The 19298-nt window shown below is 45.2% G+C and overlaps 1 protein-coding gene across 3 annotated transcripts in view; it reads left to right on the forward strand.

Annotated features, from left to right (window-relative positions):
- The window catches only part of CYFIP2 (cytoplasmic FMR1 interacting protein 2), a 50273-nt gene extending 35014 nt beyond the window's left edge, over positions 1 to 15259 (forward strand). For all 3 annotated transcript variants that reach the window (XM_030957216.1, XM_030957219.1, XM_030957218.1), the window contains exons 25-31: positions 791 to 881; positions 1540 to 1670; positions 4752 to 4824; positions 5326 to 5420; positions 9730 to 9968; positions 10384 to 10531; positions 11098 to 15259. In XM_030957216.1, the coding sequence (XP_030813076.1) occupies positions 791 to 881; positions 1540 to 1670; positions 4752 to 4824; positions 5326 to 5420; positions 9730 to 9968; positions 10384 to 10531; positions 11098 to 11265 (945 nt within the window). In that variant the 3' untranslated portion in view covers positions 11266 to 15259. The remainder of the gene's footprint in view (positions 1 to 790; positions 882 to 1539; positions 1671 to 4751; positions 4825 to 5325; positions 5421 to 9729; positions 9969 to 10383; positions 10532 to 11097) is intronic.
- Positions 15260 to 19298: the final 4039 nt, after the last annotated feature.

Genomic DNA, 19298 nt, shown 5'->3' on the forward strand with positions numbered 1-19298 from the left:
GCCTGGATGGGGGCAGGCAGTGTGGGCGTTGGGATCAGGGTGTTGGCGTCGGGGCACCGTCGTGGCTCTTGATCCACGCTGGAACACTTGGAGCCATGGGCTGATTGTCACTGATGAGGAATCCCAGTGATTCCTGTGGGATGGTGGAGTGTCTCAGCAGGATCAGACAGCACTCAGCACAAAGGTTTTATGGTTGACTAAATGGAATTTAGTGCATTATCTCATGTAATGTATCCACAGGGTGCAGGTGTGTAACTCCAAATGACAGCAAGGGCTATAAACTAAGCAGTGTGCTCTGCTCTAATCCATGTGTGTCCAAAACATCTGATCTGCAGAAACTTGCTCTACATGAATGTAAATTCTTTATTAAACTCTTGAGTATCCAGGGATCATTCCTCAGGTGGAAGGAGCATTTCCTGTGCTAGGGAGTGAGTCCTTTGGCAGCTCTGGTGAAATGCTTTTTGGGTTAGAAGCACAGCTGCATCTAAGACTGAGCCTTGTTTTAGATTTCAGCTGCAAACAATGCAAACACAGCAAGCTGTATTTTGAAGTTGAAAATCCATGCAGCTGGGATTTATTCTTTGGGAGGAAGCTGTAAAAGCACTCTGACTCCATACACTTGGGCTGAATTTCATATTTGAGTGAAATCCAAATTAAGCAAGTTCTTCTCAGACTCCAGCTGAAGTTTCATCCTGTGCTGTCAGATGTGGACCCATGCACAACAAGCCTCTTTCAAAACCAGTGCCAGGACACCTGGCATTCCAGTTTACCCTCCCTTTGTCTCCAACAGCTCCAAGGCACCATCCTGCAGTATGTGAAGACTCTGATTGAAGTAATGCCCAAAATCTGCCGCTTGCCAAGGCATGAATATGGCTCTCCAGGTGGGTGCTGCTGGTAGGATCCTTCAGCAGGAGCTCAGCCATGTGTTGCTGCAGCATTTACTCAGGCCCACACTGACGGTTAATCCAGGCTGGGCACCTGTCCTGCCAGTGCCATTTGCAGCCAGGTTTGCTGGGACACTTTCAGCTGCTCTGCTGTTAACACTGGACCATGTATAGGAAACCTTTCCAGGAAATCTCCTGCTGGAAATTTCCTTTTGAGCACATAGATTGCTGATAAGAGAATGTCTTCTGGTAGCCTCTCTTATGTTTTCAGGATTCTGTAAGCTTTTGTGAGTTCACTGGTATTTTTAAATGCTCTGTTTAGCTGGTGAAGAGATTTTTTTGCAGCATGCCTGCAGTCAGAAACTGTGGCTGCTGTACATGAGCCAGCACCAAGTCATCCATCAAAGTCTGGAACCTCTTTCCTCCTCTGATGAAGAAATGCAGGGAGTTTAAATGACTTACTCCCTATTTCCTAAGGCTTACTGAAAGCAGGATAAGACACTGCCTGTTAGTTCTTCCCAATGCCAGTCTTTGTGTATCCATTTAGCAGCTGCAATTTGTGATTAAGGAAATACCAGACACTGATCATCTTTTCATCCAAATTACCGGGAAGTGATTCCAATCTCTTTCTTACTGTCCTTCCTTCTCTTTTAAGGAATCCTGGAGTTTTTTCACCACCAGCTGAAGGACATCATTGAGTATGCAGAGCTGAAGACTGATGTGTTCCAGAGCCTCAGAGAAGTGGGCAATGCCATTCTCTTCTGCCTCCTTATCGAGCAGGCTTTGGTAAGGCAAAACCCCCACACCAACATCGTACCCGAAATTTCCAGCTCAAGAGTAGAAGTGCAAGTGGGTTCTCCAGCAGAAGAGTTTGGGAAGTGTTACTTTCCAGCTTCTCATGTTCTCAGGGTCTCTCTGGGGCTGTGTTATTGGAGTTTTTGGACATGTCCTTGAGGATGTTGTGTGTTGGCACGGGGTCAGGCCTCTGGCATGGCTGAATCTGAATACTGGAAGATCCAGATTTCATTCTTGGACCTAAAGCTGCCCCTTGTTTGTCCTGCTTAGAAATAAAACCAACTGGAGTTAATTTCTAGATTGTAAGCTCTCTGGGGCAGGGATCAATACTTTTTTATATGCATATTTGTACAGTGAGAAGTAGATTTGATCCCTCTGCTCTTTTGGGGTGCCAGCGCAATGGAAACAACCTGGTTGATTGTAATGGTGGAATGGATAAAGCAATCCAACAGGAAGGAAATCTGCTGATCATATATGTCCTAGGACATCTTCACTGAAAATTTGGCTGGTGTAACAACTTGGTATTGTCCCCTTCACTGGAGTTTTAAACGTGCACAAGTCTCTCAGCTCATGTGATGCCCTTACTCGTGTGGGGCAAAGACTGTGGCTAAGTGCCACTCATCTTTTTAGCTCCTAGTTTTTCCCATAACAAATTTACCAAGCAATGATATTATCTCATAATTTAGCCCAGAGCCAACTGAGGAGTGCTCAACAACACAACTGTACATTAAATGTGCATACTGTGTCATAATGGTTTGGGCAGGGTTGTTTCAGTTTTTCCAGAAATATTTCAAAATTGCTTCCCTGGCATAAGACAGAACTTCCAGACAAAACCAGGAGTTTTGTTCAGAGCAAACCCATAATAAAGTTCAAAGATTCCAAGTTTTATCTGTCCATAGAACACAGAGAAAACTAAAAGTCTCTGCATGTCCTCAAAATGGATATTTCTACCCTTGCCTTTGCATTTTAACTCCAGATCTAGAGACTTTTAATTCTTAGTATAGTGTATCAAACACATTCAGTGAGCAGTGGTTGCATAAGATGAAGACAAGAGATGTGTATCACCCAGCAGCTTGTCTGTTATAGAATTTTATAGAATGACCAGAGTTGCCAACTTTATTCTGGCAGTTTCTGTTCTTTCTGTGGCTTTGTCAGTGCTTCCTGCTGTTCCCAGTGTTGGGTTTTTCTGCTGGATGTACTGCATTTGCCTTTCCTAACACATCTTTAATGGGACATTCAAGGGACATGGTGATTTCTTTAGAAATCCTTCATTTCAATGCAGAAATGTTCCTTGAGTCCCAAGAACTGTACATCAGCAGTGTACTGGCATTTTAGAATAGCAGAAAATAAAGATGATGGGAATTTGGGGTTCCTTTAAGGAAGGCTGCCCACCAAAGTCCACATCTGCTTACTTTCTATGCCAGACAAGGTCTCTCCCTCTTGGATCCTCTGTTTTTCCTTGCAGTAATAGGCTTGGAATACAAAGCCATTTTGCATGCAGTGGGCACTGGTTCCCACTTGCTGGAGGATGTCAGATGCACAGAGCCATCACAGAACAAGATTTTCCCTCTAATGGAGCTCTTGTGTAGCAGGAAGAATTGCTTTTATACTGCAATTACCTTCAGAGCTGTCTGAGTGATCTAAGGCTGGTGGTATTTGCCGGCAAAAATGGCTCTGATGCAGATGTCCAGTCTGCTGCATTTTAGCCCCTTTTTATTGTTTAAGTTTGAGGAATGAGGGGTTGCTTGGGATGAAATTTCTAAGCAGAGTTTGTGCTCTCGGTTAATGGGCCTTGGGGAAGAGGTCTGTTAATAACATGACTCATTTTGGGACAGATATGAGGTGAATGCAGGCTGCAAATGGCTGAAAATGCTCACTGTATTAGAGGAAAACAGCAGTGGAAGAACATTCACCTAGGAATGAACAGTGTTTTGCAAACAAAATGACCAAGGTGGCAGGCCCACTCCGTTAGCATCAGCACCTCTGTGCCCGTGGAGGGGCCCCAGACTGTTCCTGTCCCTCCAGCACTGTGTCACAAACTGCACTCCCACAAACTTGCTCTCATCCCAGCATCCATGCGCCAGTGCAGCCTCCTGCAGCTCCATGCTCCACTGTCCTGCTGGCTGGGAGGGTGCTGTGCACCCCTGCATCCCAAACAGGCCCAGCCCAGTCATTCCATGCGGGCCCGGGTTCCTCCTGCTGCGCTCTCATGATCTGCTTCCGAGTGTGTCCCCATCTCTCCAGTGAGCTCAGAACTGAAAGCATGTCCTGGGAGCAGGCTTTGGCAGGAGCAGGCTGATGCCTTGTCGTGACACGATGCCTCTGTGTTGAACAGCTTTGGTTTCCTCGCTGCTGTTTCCCATTGCAGACTCGTGTACAATGTACTGTCGGCCATCGCTCCTCAGTCTCCACCTGCCTATTTCTAGGTTTCTCCTCCTTGTGCATCTGTGTTTGGGATTATTTTTTTCTCAAGTGCATTGGCATGCATCCCCTAAGGTGGCATCTCATGGTGTTATTCCTCTCTGGACTTCTGTTTTATTCTTCTTGGTGCCTGCACCACTGGGATTCTGGTAGCCCTGGCTGAGAACACCACACCAACAACCAAATAATTTCAGAGCAGTTATGATGTGCATATTTGCAGAAGAGCCACATGGCAGTATATTTTTCACGTACACTTCCTAAAATAACTAAGCCAAAGGGTAATTTCCACCTGGGCACTCTCTTAAAGAACAGGATGCAGGAATTCATTCAGGGCAAGATGAAGTGGAAACTTCCATATTCTTTATCCCCTCTTACTTTCAGGGCTAGTTATTAGGACAGAAAATCAGTGTAAAGGTCTACCCTTATACAGGCAGGAAGTAACTTATTTGAGTTAGGGAAACTTCCTGACTGAAGCGTTACTTTCATTTTGGATCATTTCAGTTCAAACACTGGACTTACTACTGAGCTGGGTTGGATCTGAATAGGTGCTGTAGGTGTGAACTGTTGTAGTGTTGCCCAGGCCCCTGAGCCATTCACTCTCCCCCATAGGTATTTTTTAACTTACTTTATCTTTCTTTCTTCCTGCCTCAGTCCCAGGAAGAAGTTTGTGATTTGCTGCATGCTGCTCCCTTCCAAAATATTTTGCCCAGGGTCTACATCAAAGGTAAGAAGCTGAGAGGGAAGCAGTGGGCAGACTCAGAGGTGTCTGCCCAGAGGCTGTTTTCTCTCCCATCTCTGCTGAGGATTAGCTCTGACCCTGCTTCCCCCTCCAAACAGATCAGTGGATACAGCCAAACATCAGGTGCAAACAAAAGCCAGGGGTGCATTACCTGTAGCATAGTTACAACCTGAAACCTCAGTCAGCTCGGGGGTTCCCTTGAGGTTTGGAAGCCATTTCACAGCCTCTTTGGAGAGTGGCAGCATGAAATGTCCATCTCAACAGGAGTGCTCGGTAGCAGGGCCGTGCTTTGGACATGTGTGATAAAGCTGCTGCTGAGACTGCACTGCCCATCCCTCCCTCCTGTGCATCACTGGCCCCTCATTGCTGTGGTTTGGCTCCCTGATCCCACAGTCTCCTCGGATGGTTGTGGGGGGCAGCTCTGAGCAAACTCTGGCGGGTCTCCACTTCCTCCTCTCATTTCACTGTTTGCTGCTCGCTTGACAGAAGGAGAACGCTTGGAGGTGCGCATGAAGCGTCTCGAAGCCAAGTATGCCCCACTCCACCTGGTTCCCCTAATAGAGAGGCTGGGCACTCCGCAGGTAAGGATTGCATTGGAAGGGATGGCTGTTGGAATCTCGTAGCAGTCCCCACATGGCCTGCTTGGCCTTGGGAAAAGTGACCCTTTTTTTTTTTTTTTTTGATTGATTGATTGATTTTTACAACAAAACATCAATTGGACGAGCAAATCCAAATCCTTGCCCAAGCAAATGCTCTGAAGGGAAATTTGTGAGCGGGTCCAGGGACCACACACAATTTGTGTGTTGCTGCCTCCAGTCAGGAGAGCTGGCAGGGAGCTGTAAGGCAAGTGTGCTAGAAGCCAGTTCTGAATCAGAACAACTCCAAAAACCTCTTCATCTCCACTTTAAAAAGATGGAGAATTGCTGGAGTGGTTTGAGGAGAATCTTTGCAGAGCTATCCTAACAATCAATGCCATCACTTTTGGGGATCCCATTTTAGGACTGCAGTGGGGTCCATTTAAGCTCATCCCTGTCAAGGAATTCATCTGAGAATGGTTTCCCTCCTAGCACATGCTTAGAGCTTCAGCACATGCTTAAAATTACGGCTCCATTTAAGTATCTTCTTGACGTGGGTCTCAGCTTGGGAAAGATCTCTTGTGCAGAAACTCAGTACTGTTTAAAATACCTCCCTAGACTGATCAGTGTAATGGGCAAAATTTGAGCTCCATTGATAGAAATTATCAAACTTCAAGTGCCCATCTACTTGGGGCTGATGGGATAAAAATCTTTCAAGTATCAAATGAATCAACACCCTTTTCCTGTAATGTACTGATGAGGGAATGGAAAGAACACTCAGCTGGTGTAGGAGGTGACAGATCTATGGCAGGCAGAAAGTGGTTGATATTTTTTCCTGTATTTTTTTCTCATGGATCAAGGACATTTTGAACTTTGCATCATTGGAAATCATCTGAAATAGAGAAATTGGCTGGATAAGTGAGGACTTTATCTTACTCTGTAGACACTTCCTTTTAAAGGAGACACTCGAGAAAAACAATTCACCTCTGTGTTTTCGTGTCTTTGTGTTGGTCTTTCTATCTCTCCTTCTTTCCATGCAAAATCATCATTGAATTCTGCTATTAGAGTCCACTCGTTGCTTATCTCTGCTGTAGTTATAATGGTGATGAAAACAAAAGATATTTCATGTCCCACTAAAAAGTTATTTTTCTGTAAACTGTTCCCATATTCATCACACAGGTACAGTTGGGTACCAGATTTTTTTTTTTTGAGCTCAAATGTAAATGAACACAAGAATTGCTTTCTATAGGTGCCTCCATAGCTTCTAAGCTTGCTCCTTTTATGCAGTTTTGGACATGCATTTTGGAAATGCAGTTTTGGACACAGGCCATACAGGATTTTTTCCTACAGAATGCATAAATGCCTTGTAACAACTGTCCAGAATCTAAGCTGACATTGCCTGCTCGAAGCCTCTCCCAAAAGGTGGCCCCATGCATGTTATAGTGGGGATCTATGGGTTTTTGCAGGTTTTGGGTAGGGTTCTGGCAAGTTCACCAGTAAACAGGCTGTAAAAGAGGTTCAAAAACTGGAAATCAAAACTGGATTTGTGCAATGGCAGGAAAACTGCCAATGATTGTTGTAAATAATTACTTTGCATTGGAAATCCAGAAGCAGCTGTTTGATGGACCATTTGTAAAGAAACAGGGGGGTCAAAGTGGTTCATTAAAGGAATGCTCTCCCTTTTAATGCTGACCATAAAGGTATTTAGTAAGAGGTTTTCAAAGTGCTTGGTCAGTCTGGTTTCTTCCCTGGAAATAATCAGAGCATTTGCTTCTGAAGACAGAAGGAATAATTGAGTCAGCACAGTGGCATCCTGTAGCAATTTACCTTGAGAGCATCCTTCCTCTCCTGATCTTAGAAATCAGTGGGACCCCAGACTGTGAGGCAGCTCTGAACACAGCACCAACAGCTCTCCAGCTGCTTTGCCTGTGTTAAGATGTCCCCCCTAGGATGGTAGTCCTGTATCAAAGACTGTGATGAGTATTAGAACCAAATTCTGCCTGTGAATGTGCATAACTGACTGGCACTACCTACACTGAAAGCCAGATGCATCCCTTTCTAAATTAAGATCTCTTCAGAAATCGTGTACTAAGATCACTGGAGAAGTTTGTTCTCAAAAGTGTCCCTTTTATCACTATGTTTTAGCAAACAGTAATGCTAACACCTAGTTTGCATTTGAAATGGCTCTGTTTCTGCTGTGCCCTCATTTTGCTATGATAGACCAATGTGTGCAGATCTGTGCCCATAAAAGCAGGTGAGGAGAGGGACACTGTACAGCCTTTAGCTTAAAAGCTGGATGAAATAAGTTTTTGCTTTACTTGCCAAGCAAACACAGGCAGGTGTGTGCCATGAAACCAGTGATACTGTCCCTGCTTTTAACAGATCAAGGGATTCCAGACCAAATGAGGCCTCTGCACATGATGACAGCTTTCCCTTGATATTTGCTATTAGTTGAAAACTAATTAAGCTGGGGTCCCCAGAACATCCTTGAAATTGTGGCACAAGCAAGAATTGAAATGCTTCTAATTTCAAGAGCAACCAAACTAAAAATGCTTGAGGTTACTGCCAGCATAAGTTGATAATCAGGAATGGGGATGTGCAGGCACATTCATGCATTTTTCAGAGTGGAATGAAGATGACCCAAGTAAACCAAGCATAATTCATGTTCTTAATGTCTGGCCAGGACATGTGCCTGCCCTTTGTCCCAGCTGCTGCGAGTCCCCCTCATGACTGATTGGGGTAACATTTTATAGGCATTGCAGGGACAGCTGCAAATGGAGAAAATGCTTTAAAACTGCTTAAAGCTCCAGGAAGTCCTCTGGGATAGGCAGGGTCTCAGTCAGTGTCACACTTGTTCTGTGTGCCTGTTCCAGAGTGGTGGGAGGGGTGAAAGGCTCTGTGCAGCCACTCCTCTGCCAAGTGAGCACGGCAGAGCCAGAGCCTCCCACAGCCACGGGCATGGCTCTGACAGCACCCAGCTCCCATTTCATGAGTTAGTTTTGGCAGCACTGCAAAGAGAAGTCAGTCCTGCCACTGGAACAGCAGGAAATGGGGCAGCTGAGAGGATACCAGGGCAATGGGAGACCCCCATGCTTGCACCACTCAGTGAGCTTGGGGGAAGGCCCTGCTTGCTTGTTTTAAATCTCTCTCCCCCTTTTTTTTCTTTTTTGTCCTCTTGGGGAGCAGTGGGACTGAAATGAAGTTAATTCTCTTTTGATTTGCCTCTAGTATAAAAGCCAAAGTAACTTCATCCAGTGGAGCTATTCCAGATTTGTATATCTAAATCTGAGCGAGGATGTCACAGAAATTATCCACGCATGTAAAAATTATCCACATGTGTAAAGCTTCCACATCTGGGAAAAAATTATTTGGCTTTCTTATAAACCACAAGTTTTTCAGTATCAAGTTTGCAGTGGCTTCTCATCTTCCTCAGAGCTTTTTAACCCTAACTACAAAAGAAATCAAGAAAGCCATAGGCTATCTGCATTTTGAAGAGATGATGGCAATGTCCTGGGAAGCAAAATGTCCCTGTTCTCTCCTGTTTTATCTTCATAATCTGCAGAAATCATGAGACGAAACCCATTAAATGAATCATGAAATGAAAATCTTGAAACGAAGCGCTGAGTAGCACTAACAGGGCAGAGCAGCACGCTAGCAGAATTAAGGATCAGTATTTCTGGTCAGGGCTTTGCCTTCAGCTCTGGTGTTCTGACGTAAATAGTTCCTCCAAAAGATTCTGTGGTCGGTGAAATAGAGCAGAGCACTGTTATGGTGTTCAGAGGGGTCCCAGGATGAGGGAAGAGATGAGAATGTTGACTCCATGTTTCAGAAGGCTTGATTTCTTGTTTTATGATATATTATATTAAAACTATACTAAAAGAATAGAAGAAAGGATTTCATCAGAAGGCTAGGTAAGAATTGAAAAAGAATGATAACAGTCTTATGACTGACCGAGACAGTCTGGACAGCTGGACTGTGATTGTCCATTAATTAGAAACAACCACATGAGACCAATCACAGATCCACCTGTTGCATTCCACAGCAGCAGATAACCATTGGTTACATTTTGTTCCTGAGGCCTCTCAGCTTCTCAGGCTAAAAAAATCCTAAGGAAAAGATTTTTCATAAAACATGTCTGTGACAGAGCACCACATTAATCCTCCTGTTTGAGGGATGAGCATTCCCTGGTGGGAAGTGCCATGGGAGCAGCCATCAGAGGTAAGGCTGGACCTCCGGGGAGAGACCAGGCAGCGTTAAACGCGGTGGGCGTGGGTCACATCCTCACTTGTGTCCCTCTGGCTGTCCCTGCCCTCAGCAAATAGCCATCGCCCGGGAGGGGGACCTGCTGACCAAGGAGCGGCTGTGCTGCGGGCTCTCCATGTTCGAGGTGATCCTGACGCGCATCCGCAGCTACCTGCAGGACCCCATCTGGCGCGGGCCGCCCCCCACCAACGGCGTCATGCACGTGGACGAGTGCGTGGAGTTCCACCGGCTCTGGAGCGCCATGCAGTTCGTGTACTGCATCCCCGTGGGCACCAACGAGTTCACGGCAGAGTGAGTGTCCCCAGCCAGCCCCCCGGGTGCCCTCAGCTGCAGAGACATCCTCTGTGGAGGCAGAGGGGCAATGTGGGTCCTTGGTTGTGCTCAGCTTTGTGTTGGAACAGCTGGAGGAAAGAGCAAGGTGAAGGGACGTGCCTGAAGTGACAGGTAGATGTGTAGATGGGCCAACAACCCATCTATGAGTTCTACGTCCTCACCCATCTTACCCCGTGGTTCATCCTACACAGCCTGGCCTGGGTGTAATTCTGTATTCTCTCCTTCTGGGTTCATTTTCTCTAGGTGTACACTCAGGACTGAACCCGATTTCCCTAGGAATTCACCCAAGAAAGTTCCCGGTGCCATGGTACTTCTCTTGCCTAACTCTTATCCTGTCATGTCTCCCTACCCATCACCCTGCTCCTCCCTCCAGGCAGTGCTTTGGAGATGGTCTGAACTGGGCAGGTTGCTCTATCATTGTTCTCCTTGGACAGCAGCGGCGCTTTGACCTCTTCGACTTCTGCTACCACCTGCTGAAGGTGCAGAGGCAGGATGGGAAAGATGAAATCATAAAAAACGTGGTAAGTTGAAGGGTGAGGTCCCAAAGGACTCAAGTCAGCACACTGACTTCTTTCTGTTTTCTACCCTGCTTTGTCCAAACTCATCAATTACAACAAAGCCTGGTGTTAATCTTATTCCTACTGGCTACCCTTGCTGTAAGGTTTCCATCTGCAGTCTCAGCAGAGAGGCCAAGGTTTTAATTGGCTTGAAAATCAAATCTTTTTTCTCCCAAAGCTTTTCCCTTCTTCCTGGGGTTAGGAAGCTGGACCTGAGGAGCTGGTATTTCCAGCAACCATCCTGTAATCTTGCTGGCTTTATCAATAAGCAGCTGGGAGCCTAGACTTTGGAGTGGTTAACTGAGGACCACTCAGTGATCCTGTTAATGCTCTGTCTTGAGTCATCAAACCCAATAATGAAGCGAGTCACCAGGTCCCTGCGAGGTGCTAAGTGGAACAGGAACATGTGTTAGAGCTGCTTTGCCTTAGCAGAGCTTTCCAGCAGCAGGGCACAGGTGCTGCTACTTCCTAGCTGGTCAGATGACATAAGACCCTTCATGTGCTGTTTCTCTCCCTCACCACCCCTCCAGCCCTTGAAGAAGATGGCCGACAGGATCAGGAAGTATCAGATCCTGAACAACGAGATCTTTGCCATCCTGAACAAGTACATGAAGTCAGTGGAAACAGACAGTTCCACGGTGGAGCACGTGCGCTGCTTCCAGCCCCCCATCCACCAGTCGCTGGCCACCACCTGCTAGTGTGGACACGGACCCTGCACAGGTTGGGAAGGGAGCAGGGACTGAACCCAAACCAGCTGGGAGGGGTAAACTTGATGGTGTGCGGCCTGACAAGGGAGTGAGGCTGGGTCTGCCTCTCCACACGAGGACACACCTGCCCCTCGCCCCGCTGGAGTGCATGTTCCTCTGTACCATCCCTGTGATCGGTTTTACTCGTAGCTTTCGGACTTGAGGGGGGGGGGGGGTGGGTGGGCAAAATGTGCTTTTCTTCCATGAAGTGGTCCAGTTTTCCCTGTGATTCACCCAGTCCACACATCTCTCTGAAGCCATACTGCAGCCTCAGGTGGGAGAGCTCCACGCTCCCACGGCGCCGGGAACACGCTCCCACTTCAGAAACAGTGGGAGAAATCAACACCCCTGTGACATGTGCCACCAGCCAAGGAACAGGAGGGGCTGAAAACAAGTCCCTGATCCACTCTTGGAGGGGAAGAAGGGATGAAGGCAGGATGTCACCCATGGCAGTGCCCTGCGGAGCAAGTGCTGGGTGCAGAGGAGCCCTGCCAGGCTGGTCGTGGATGGATGCCTCACCCAACTTTGTGCTCTCTGCTGTGTCCTTGGCCTTTCCAGCAGTTGTTTTCATGAGCTTTGGCATGTGGGCTTGAGGATAGCAATGAGGCAATCACCAGATAATTCCTCAGCACTTCAGAGAGCTGGGGAAAGAGAAAACAGCCTAGCTTTTGGGACATCCATTTATTTTAATGCAGAGGTTCTCCCCTGAAGATACATCTTCCATGTGTCTGGTTTATTTTCCAATAAACCAGATTTCCTGTGGACTACAGAAGAGGCTGCATTCATGTGAATGTGCTCTCAAACATACTAATTTGGGTGGAAATAATCACCGGTGCTGACAGGATGCAGGTGTAGTTACCTTGAACATATGGGATCTTTGTTCTTCAGCCAAGGGTGAGAGCCAGGGTGTGTAATGTGTGTGTTCTGGGATGCTATTTTCCCTTGGTTTAGACAAATTCCTAGTGGCACAGCAAACAAATCCCTTTCTCCAGAGAATGGTGACTACCAGCAGGGCTTAGGAAACTTCCCATCACTCAGAAATTATGTGATTGTTGAGGAAAGATAAAATATAGGATAAGCTTTAAAAAATACCCAGAATTTTCCAAGTTCAGAGATGTTCAGAGAGAACACTGGAGTCTGTTGCCTTTTCCCACTCAGCTAATCTAAGATCCCTGGATATTGAGAACAAATTCAGGTGGAACTTCAAGGAGGATTTCATAACTCCTGGTCTAACCTGCTTCTAACCCTCAGCAGAATCATTGGAGTGATACAAAAGCTTGTGCTTGTTGTGAAAGAAGATCAAACCATGTGTTCCAACAGAAAATTATGCCAGCCTCACAACTGGCAATGTTTCCTCAGCTCTAGCCTGGCCACAGCAAAAATTGCTGTGTCCAGATGTGATAATATATATTTGTTTCATGCATTTGTTACAAGGCATCATGCCTTGTAAACTGCATGCTGTTACAGATGTTAAAAAGGCAGAGCCTGGGCATTCATTCTCTCAGAGGGAGCATATAATTAATTAGTAGAAATATCTGAGCTGGAGTTTTTGTCTTCAGAAACAACAGCCAGCAAACTACTGCTGGCAAGAGGAGATCTTGGTGTGTGGCATGAGCTTGTGCTCCCAGACTCTCATCACCAACTCCCTTAATAATCAATAATCAATACCCCGCACGTGACAAGTGCTGGGCATTTTCACACCTTGAGTTTCCTTCTCTTACTGAGACAGACCTTTTCAGCTGCAGGGAGGAAATTTTGCAGCACAGTAATCTGAAAGTAAAATGAAATCTCAGGAAGTCTGGCTGAAATCTTGGAGTGGCAGGGAAGGAGCCAGCCCAGCAAGATGAGTTCTTTCCTCTGTGTGGTGAGGAAGAGGAAGAGCTTCTGGGGCTTGCTCTCTACTCACTCTTCCTCTAAGGATGTCAGTTCTGACATTCCATCATGATCCAACACTTTACACTACTGGAATGAGGGAATTTAGAGATACATATTTTTAGAAGGAAGAGAAGAATCAAGCATTTTATTTTTTGTGGAAAACAAGATGCAAGGAAGATAGATCCGACCAAGATCCTATTTTTCCTGACCTAAATAGCAAGTGCTTGTTATCTTGGTATGAAAGTCTTGCTGAAAAGTTGGCACAAGTCCCTGTCTGGCTTTCAGAGCCACCTATAGGCACAGCACAAATTAAATGTCCTATTACATCTGACAAGCTGTGGAATGCTGGAGTCTTCTTGGAAACCAGCATGAACAAGAAGTTGCTACAAAAGAATGAACTTTACCAAATGGCCCAGTCTCAGCTACCTAGACAAAAATGGTATACAGTAAGGTGAATTTAAATCCCTCTTTTCATCAGTTTAGGTCTGGAGTGAGTAATGAGATATTTCACCTAATAGTCTGTAAATCTGTTTGCATTCTTTTCCTGTAGTTTTACCAAAATTCCCTGCAACCCTGCAAAACACAGTTGCACTGGAAGGTTGCTGTACTTGTACAGGTACTTGAAAGAACAAGTAGTTGAAATCTATTTGTTGCCCTCAGATTTGCTAGCAAAAATGTAAAATCCCTCCAGATTCCAAGGGATTAAGTGTTTTGAGCAAAATGTCAAAGTGCATGAACAAAATGTAAAGTGTTTTGACTGTAGAGTGTATGCAGATCTTTTGCCTTGTTGCTCAAGTAGTATGAGATATCAGCTAGTAATAATCACAATCTTAATTTCTGAGATTTGATGTTACTGTCCTTTGATTATCTCAAGGATTAAGATACTCCTTAGCTTCAGTTTTCTCACCCTCTTTGACTGTATATGAGAAAGGTCCAGGCTTAGGTCTTCAAACAGCTCCATGAAAATGGATTTTTTTTTCTTCCCGTGCTTTTTTAAATGTCATAATTGTTAATGGAAATAGGGAGCAAATTTGTAAGAGTAGGGCTAAATAGTAACAGGTTGCCAGGGGGCGAGGGATATTCCCCACACTTGCAGACTTTCTGCCAAGTTTGGGAGTCTTCCTTGCAGTTATGCTTCAGTTCTGTATTTTTCAGTCTTTTATAATCTGCAGACTTCTAATGTTGTTTTCTTAGGGAAATGTTGACCCCTGTCTGAATCCTCCCAAATCCACTGACAATGGACTTGCTTTTTGTACCTATATTTTCCTGCTTATGCTAAGGTAGTCTGCAAACTGCCCAGCACTCACCAGCCACCACTTGGAATGTCTACTCCAAAGTCAAGCTGTTGGCTCCACACAGGAATTACAGGGAGGAGAAAGGATGGCCTGTGTCATGAATGAAGTCAGCCTGGGTTATTTTAATGTTCCCTCTGGCTTTGCCATTATTAAATGTGACTGTTGGCAGTGCACATGCTTTTCTGGGATGATGCTACACTTGACTTGCAATGCTACAATAGAATGGGGAAGCAAACTAGATGAAATTCAGCACTTCAGTGGTTTTCCTTTTAAATTCTGACAGCACTTAGTAGCACTGAACAAAATTAGTCCTTTTCCTCCTGCATTACTCCAGTCCAGTAGGTTCATGTGTATTGGAGAACAAAAGAGAAAAGAATCAAAGGTGTAAAAAAACAAGAAAATATTCTCAAAAACTGTTGTCAAATGTACCATATTTGTATGAAAAGCTGCTTGAGTTATTTTGTACAATGAATTTTATTTATGGTGAGGTATATTTACGCTTGTGATCTGATACAGTGTTAAATTTTTGATCCATATTTGCTATGCAGCTGAAGATGATATTTTTGTTTTGTATTATTATTTTTTGCTGTTGTTCTAAAATTCAGCCAACAGAAGCTTCCATCTCCATTAGAAGTGCTTCTGCAAGAGTAAAGCATCTGATACCTGGTGATATGTCCCGTAACACAGCAACCAACAATGTGTACAACAAATGTGGGATGACTTTTGTGATGAAGAGAAATAAAAATTGGGCTCATTCATGAAATGGGCAGAATTTACCTTGTGGTGTTATCATCATTGTGATAACTGTTATTTGGGGAGAGCTTTCAGTTGTACCTTGCACAAAAGAAAAGCCCATTTGATAAAAATGTTAAGCTTTTGTAAAAACCAAAGGAAAAAATATGAGGCTTTGTGGCCAACACCAAAATGGACATATTTTCCTATAAAAAAGTTAATGATTTTTGAGAAGGACTTCTTTGCACAACACAATTTTCATTTTAAAACTTGTTCTAGTATAAGAGGGTCAAGGAAGGGAAAATCATATAATCATTTTTAACAGATTTTGACAGGTTCTACTCAAAGCTAAACTGAGGAGCTAATTTCCTCTCATTACTGCAGCCTTGTCAACTCTACAGGGGCCTTTTTTTATTCCAGGAGATTCTCCTTGCTGTTTTTTCCCAAATACCCATTTGAAATCATTCTTAGTTTTGTGTTGAAAGCACCCAAGGAGCAGCCATGGTTGTTGACTGCAGAAGAGAAGTGGGAACCAAGGGGAAAAGATCTGGGAGCTGAGGAGTTGAGAAACAACTGACATGGGTCTGTGGGAGTTGGACTCCTGTGCTCATCAGCCCCAGCCCAAACTCTAACTGGTGTTCCCTTTCACAGCTTCTTCCCAAGGTTTCCTCATGGGAACAGCTTCCTGGCTTCAGAGGAACAGAAATGCAACGATTCTTCACACAGAATTGGAGGTGAACTTTACACCATAACCAGGCAGCTCTGTTGATCTTTCCAATGTGCTCTGAGGCTGTGCTGCAGCTCTCTGGGTGATACCCTGCTGGGCAGGACTGTTTGATTGTTCAAAGTTGCCCAATATTTACTGATTTCAACATGTTTCTGCTACAGGGAATGGCAGAGAGGAGAGCAGGACTTTATTCCTGCATCAGCCACTGATATTGGGCAGGTTGTTTGGGTTTTATCCTTTCTCCCATCAAGATTTCTCTGGTTTTTTTCTCCTTTTTTTTTAAACTAATTTTAGCTGCTGTGTCATGGACACCCCAGTTCTCGCCAGCCCTATGAGTGCTGAGAGCTCACTGGAGCCAGGAGCAATTCCTGCTTTGAGGATCAGGGTCCAAGGCTCTGAATTTTGAACAACCAGCCCTAAGGGAGCAGTATCAGATACAGGCCCCCATCTTTCTTCTTCCTAATGCTCCTAAATATGTTTACATCTCCAGATAAAAGTCGCTTCACCAATGCAGAGAACAGGTCATTAATGATTGCTTCATTATTTCAATAGCTTAACAAAATTACCCTTTCTGTGACCCCCTCTGCAAGTCAGGAGTGCCTTTCACATGCAGCTTTACTTGATTTAGAGTTCTGATGCAAACGCCTCCAGATAAGAAGTCTGCAAACAAACGATCTGCTGATTACGTGTCACTTCACCCACCGCTGTCCATCACCAGCCCACCACTCCTGCTCTGCCAACATGTGGCTTTGTGGGGCCACAGTGACCTGGATAAAGTGTTTAGCAACCCTGGGAGAAAGGAGCTGGGATGTATTTTATGGTCCCATGACCCTGGATCACTCAGCTCAGACCCACAGGTGCGTGGGGAGGGCAGAACCGCAACGGTTTGAGCCCACCATGGCTGTGGCAGGCTTGGGAACTGACTCTGTGGGTGCTGTCCAAACTCTGGTGGCACCAAATGACAGCCTCAGCCACTGCAGGCATGGTTACCTTGAGATAGGCTGAATTAAAAGCTGTCTGCTCATCGAAGTTCAATCTTTCAAACTTTGAGCATCCTTTCATGTAGTGCTGCAATCATCCAACAGCAGGCGATTCCCTTAACCCCTACCTTATCAAATCATTGCCAGAAAAAGGGTTCACCCTCTCTTTGAAGCAGCAAACAGCTCCTTGGATCTCTAAAATGATACAAAGCCAGAGCAGAATATTACAAAGCTGTTCAGAAACTTTCCACAGAAACCATGCCTAGCAGACATCCAAGGGCAAAAGTTTCCATCACCTGTTAGCAGGACACTTCCACCATTATTTTTAACAGAGGACAGTTGGTACTCAGTAGTTTTCCATCACTTTTTCCAGAACAGAAGGGATGAGCAGACAGGAGCAGAGGAAAGAACAGCCTTTTGATGTTGCTGGAGAGGTTATTTGCATGCAAAGCTGCCTTGTTCTGCCCCCCAGATTCCAGTCAAGGTTTTGGCCTGGAAACCAGTATTTCAGGAGGAACTGCATTGCTAAAAGATGAGCTGCTATGGAAGACTCCCTGATTTCTGATGAGTTATTTTTAAGGCAGCATCTGATGTGAGTATCAACCCGTGAGGTCATAGCTTGGAGCTAAATTCCCTTAATTACAGCCTTCCCATTAAAATTAGGATATGAAGCAATAAAAGAGGCATTGGCTGCATCCTTGCTTTATTGTTATCAGTCTCAACTTGCCCTTGACTAAGCACAGAAGGCTCCATGCCAACCCTACCTGGCTCTTTACTCCCATATTGCTGTACCCAGCCTTGCTAAATCCTTCAAATGCAACTCCTGTGAGTTCGTGATTCCATAGCCTGCACCCCCCGCAGTCCCTGTGCCAGGAAGAAGGAAATACGTGACACACTTGGATCCATGGCTGATTTCAAAATCTGACTGAAGCTTCTCCCCCCTCAGTGGTGGCACCCAGGGATGCTCCCTCTCCGGTGTCTGATAGAGCCAGCTCACACTGCAGTGTCCCCGCCTTTTGGGGACATTTTGCTCATCATGTCTCTCTTCCCAGGACTTAGAATGGCTTCTCTTGGAGGTCTCACCCCTTGTCAAATCTGGCAGAAGTGGCCCACAGACTCAAATTTATCTTTGGGGATGAAATGGAATACATAAATACAAGTGTATGTGGTCACATCAGCCTTTCCATTTAGGAAATCAAGCTGACAGGGCAAGGTAAAGATGTGGCCCAAAGTGCCTTTTTCTTTTGCCTGCACCATGCTGTGGCAGTAATGCATGAAGCTGCACCATGACCAGAAGGATTATTTTAACCCCAGATCCCTTCCATAAAAATTTGCTGCCTCCTTCACACCCCTTTGTGCACAGTGAGCACAGATGTCAACAACATTCATTGAAAAAGCTTGGAAATAATTTTGGACACAGTTTAACTGCCAATAACCACACCACAATTAGGCCTCCCTGGCTATGAGCAAGATCTCAGGGTGTTGGAAAAGGTCCAGCAAAGGGGAGAGCCCCAAGCACCAGAGTGAACAGGCAGAGCAAGGGCAGCCTGTGAGGGGACAGGGGACATGAACTCCCCCAGCCAGCACTGCAAACAGCAAATACTTGTCCCACTTCACCATCACACTGGTTTTCTACCCAGCCCTGTATTCACACATTGCATGAATAGCTTCTAACCAACATCAGCCAGTAAATTTACACAACAGAGGCCAAATCCCACCATCATTATCCTGCCCAGGGTCTTGTCCCTTTTGGTTGCATAATAAATAACAGCAGCAGAGGTTGCTCCAGGAACACTGATAAATTAGCACAAGTTTCATTTCCTACTTCAGAACCTGCTGCCATGTGATTTGGATTGATTATCAAGTGCCCTGTCATAAAGGGGAGGACGTGGGATTTGGCTGGCACAGTCTCTCCCAGCCAGTGACCCACAGGACTGTGATGGATGAGCAGACTTGATTAAAATCAAATGACTCACAAAGCACTTGAGCATTACATTTCTCTTTGCTGGAGAAAACAGTTGCTCAGAGATAGGATCAGGCACTGAATGAAGGCATCATGAGGTATTAGCAGTGCTGCAACCTGATGGTCTTAGGGCAATTCCTGTAGTAACAGGCAATTTATTTTATGGAGGGGGAAAAAAAAGGCAATTTTTCAGACATGTTCAATTCCTGCAAATCTTATATCTTCATATTGCTTTATGACAGGGACCCTTTCTACCTATAAATGTTGGCTTGCTGAAGCAAAGCTCTTGTTTCACTATTGGTTTTATTTACCTCTGTGGACCTACAGCAGAGCCTGGCAACGAAAGGACTTTTCTATCAGCAATAGGTTTCTGTGTACACACAGCCACTGAGCACAAATGCAGGAAGGGAGGT

Source organism: Camarhynchus parvulus, chromosome 13 (genome assembly GCF_901933205.1).
Source record: "Camarhynchus parvulus chromosome 13, STF_HiC, whole genome shotgun sequence".
NCBI classification, from domain to species: Eukaryota; Metazoa; Chordata; class Aves; order Passeriformes; family Thraupidae; genus Camarhynchus; species Camarhynchus parvulus.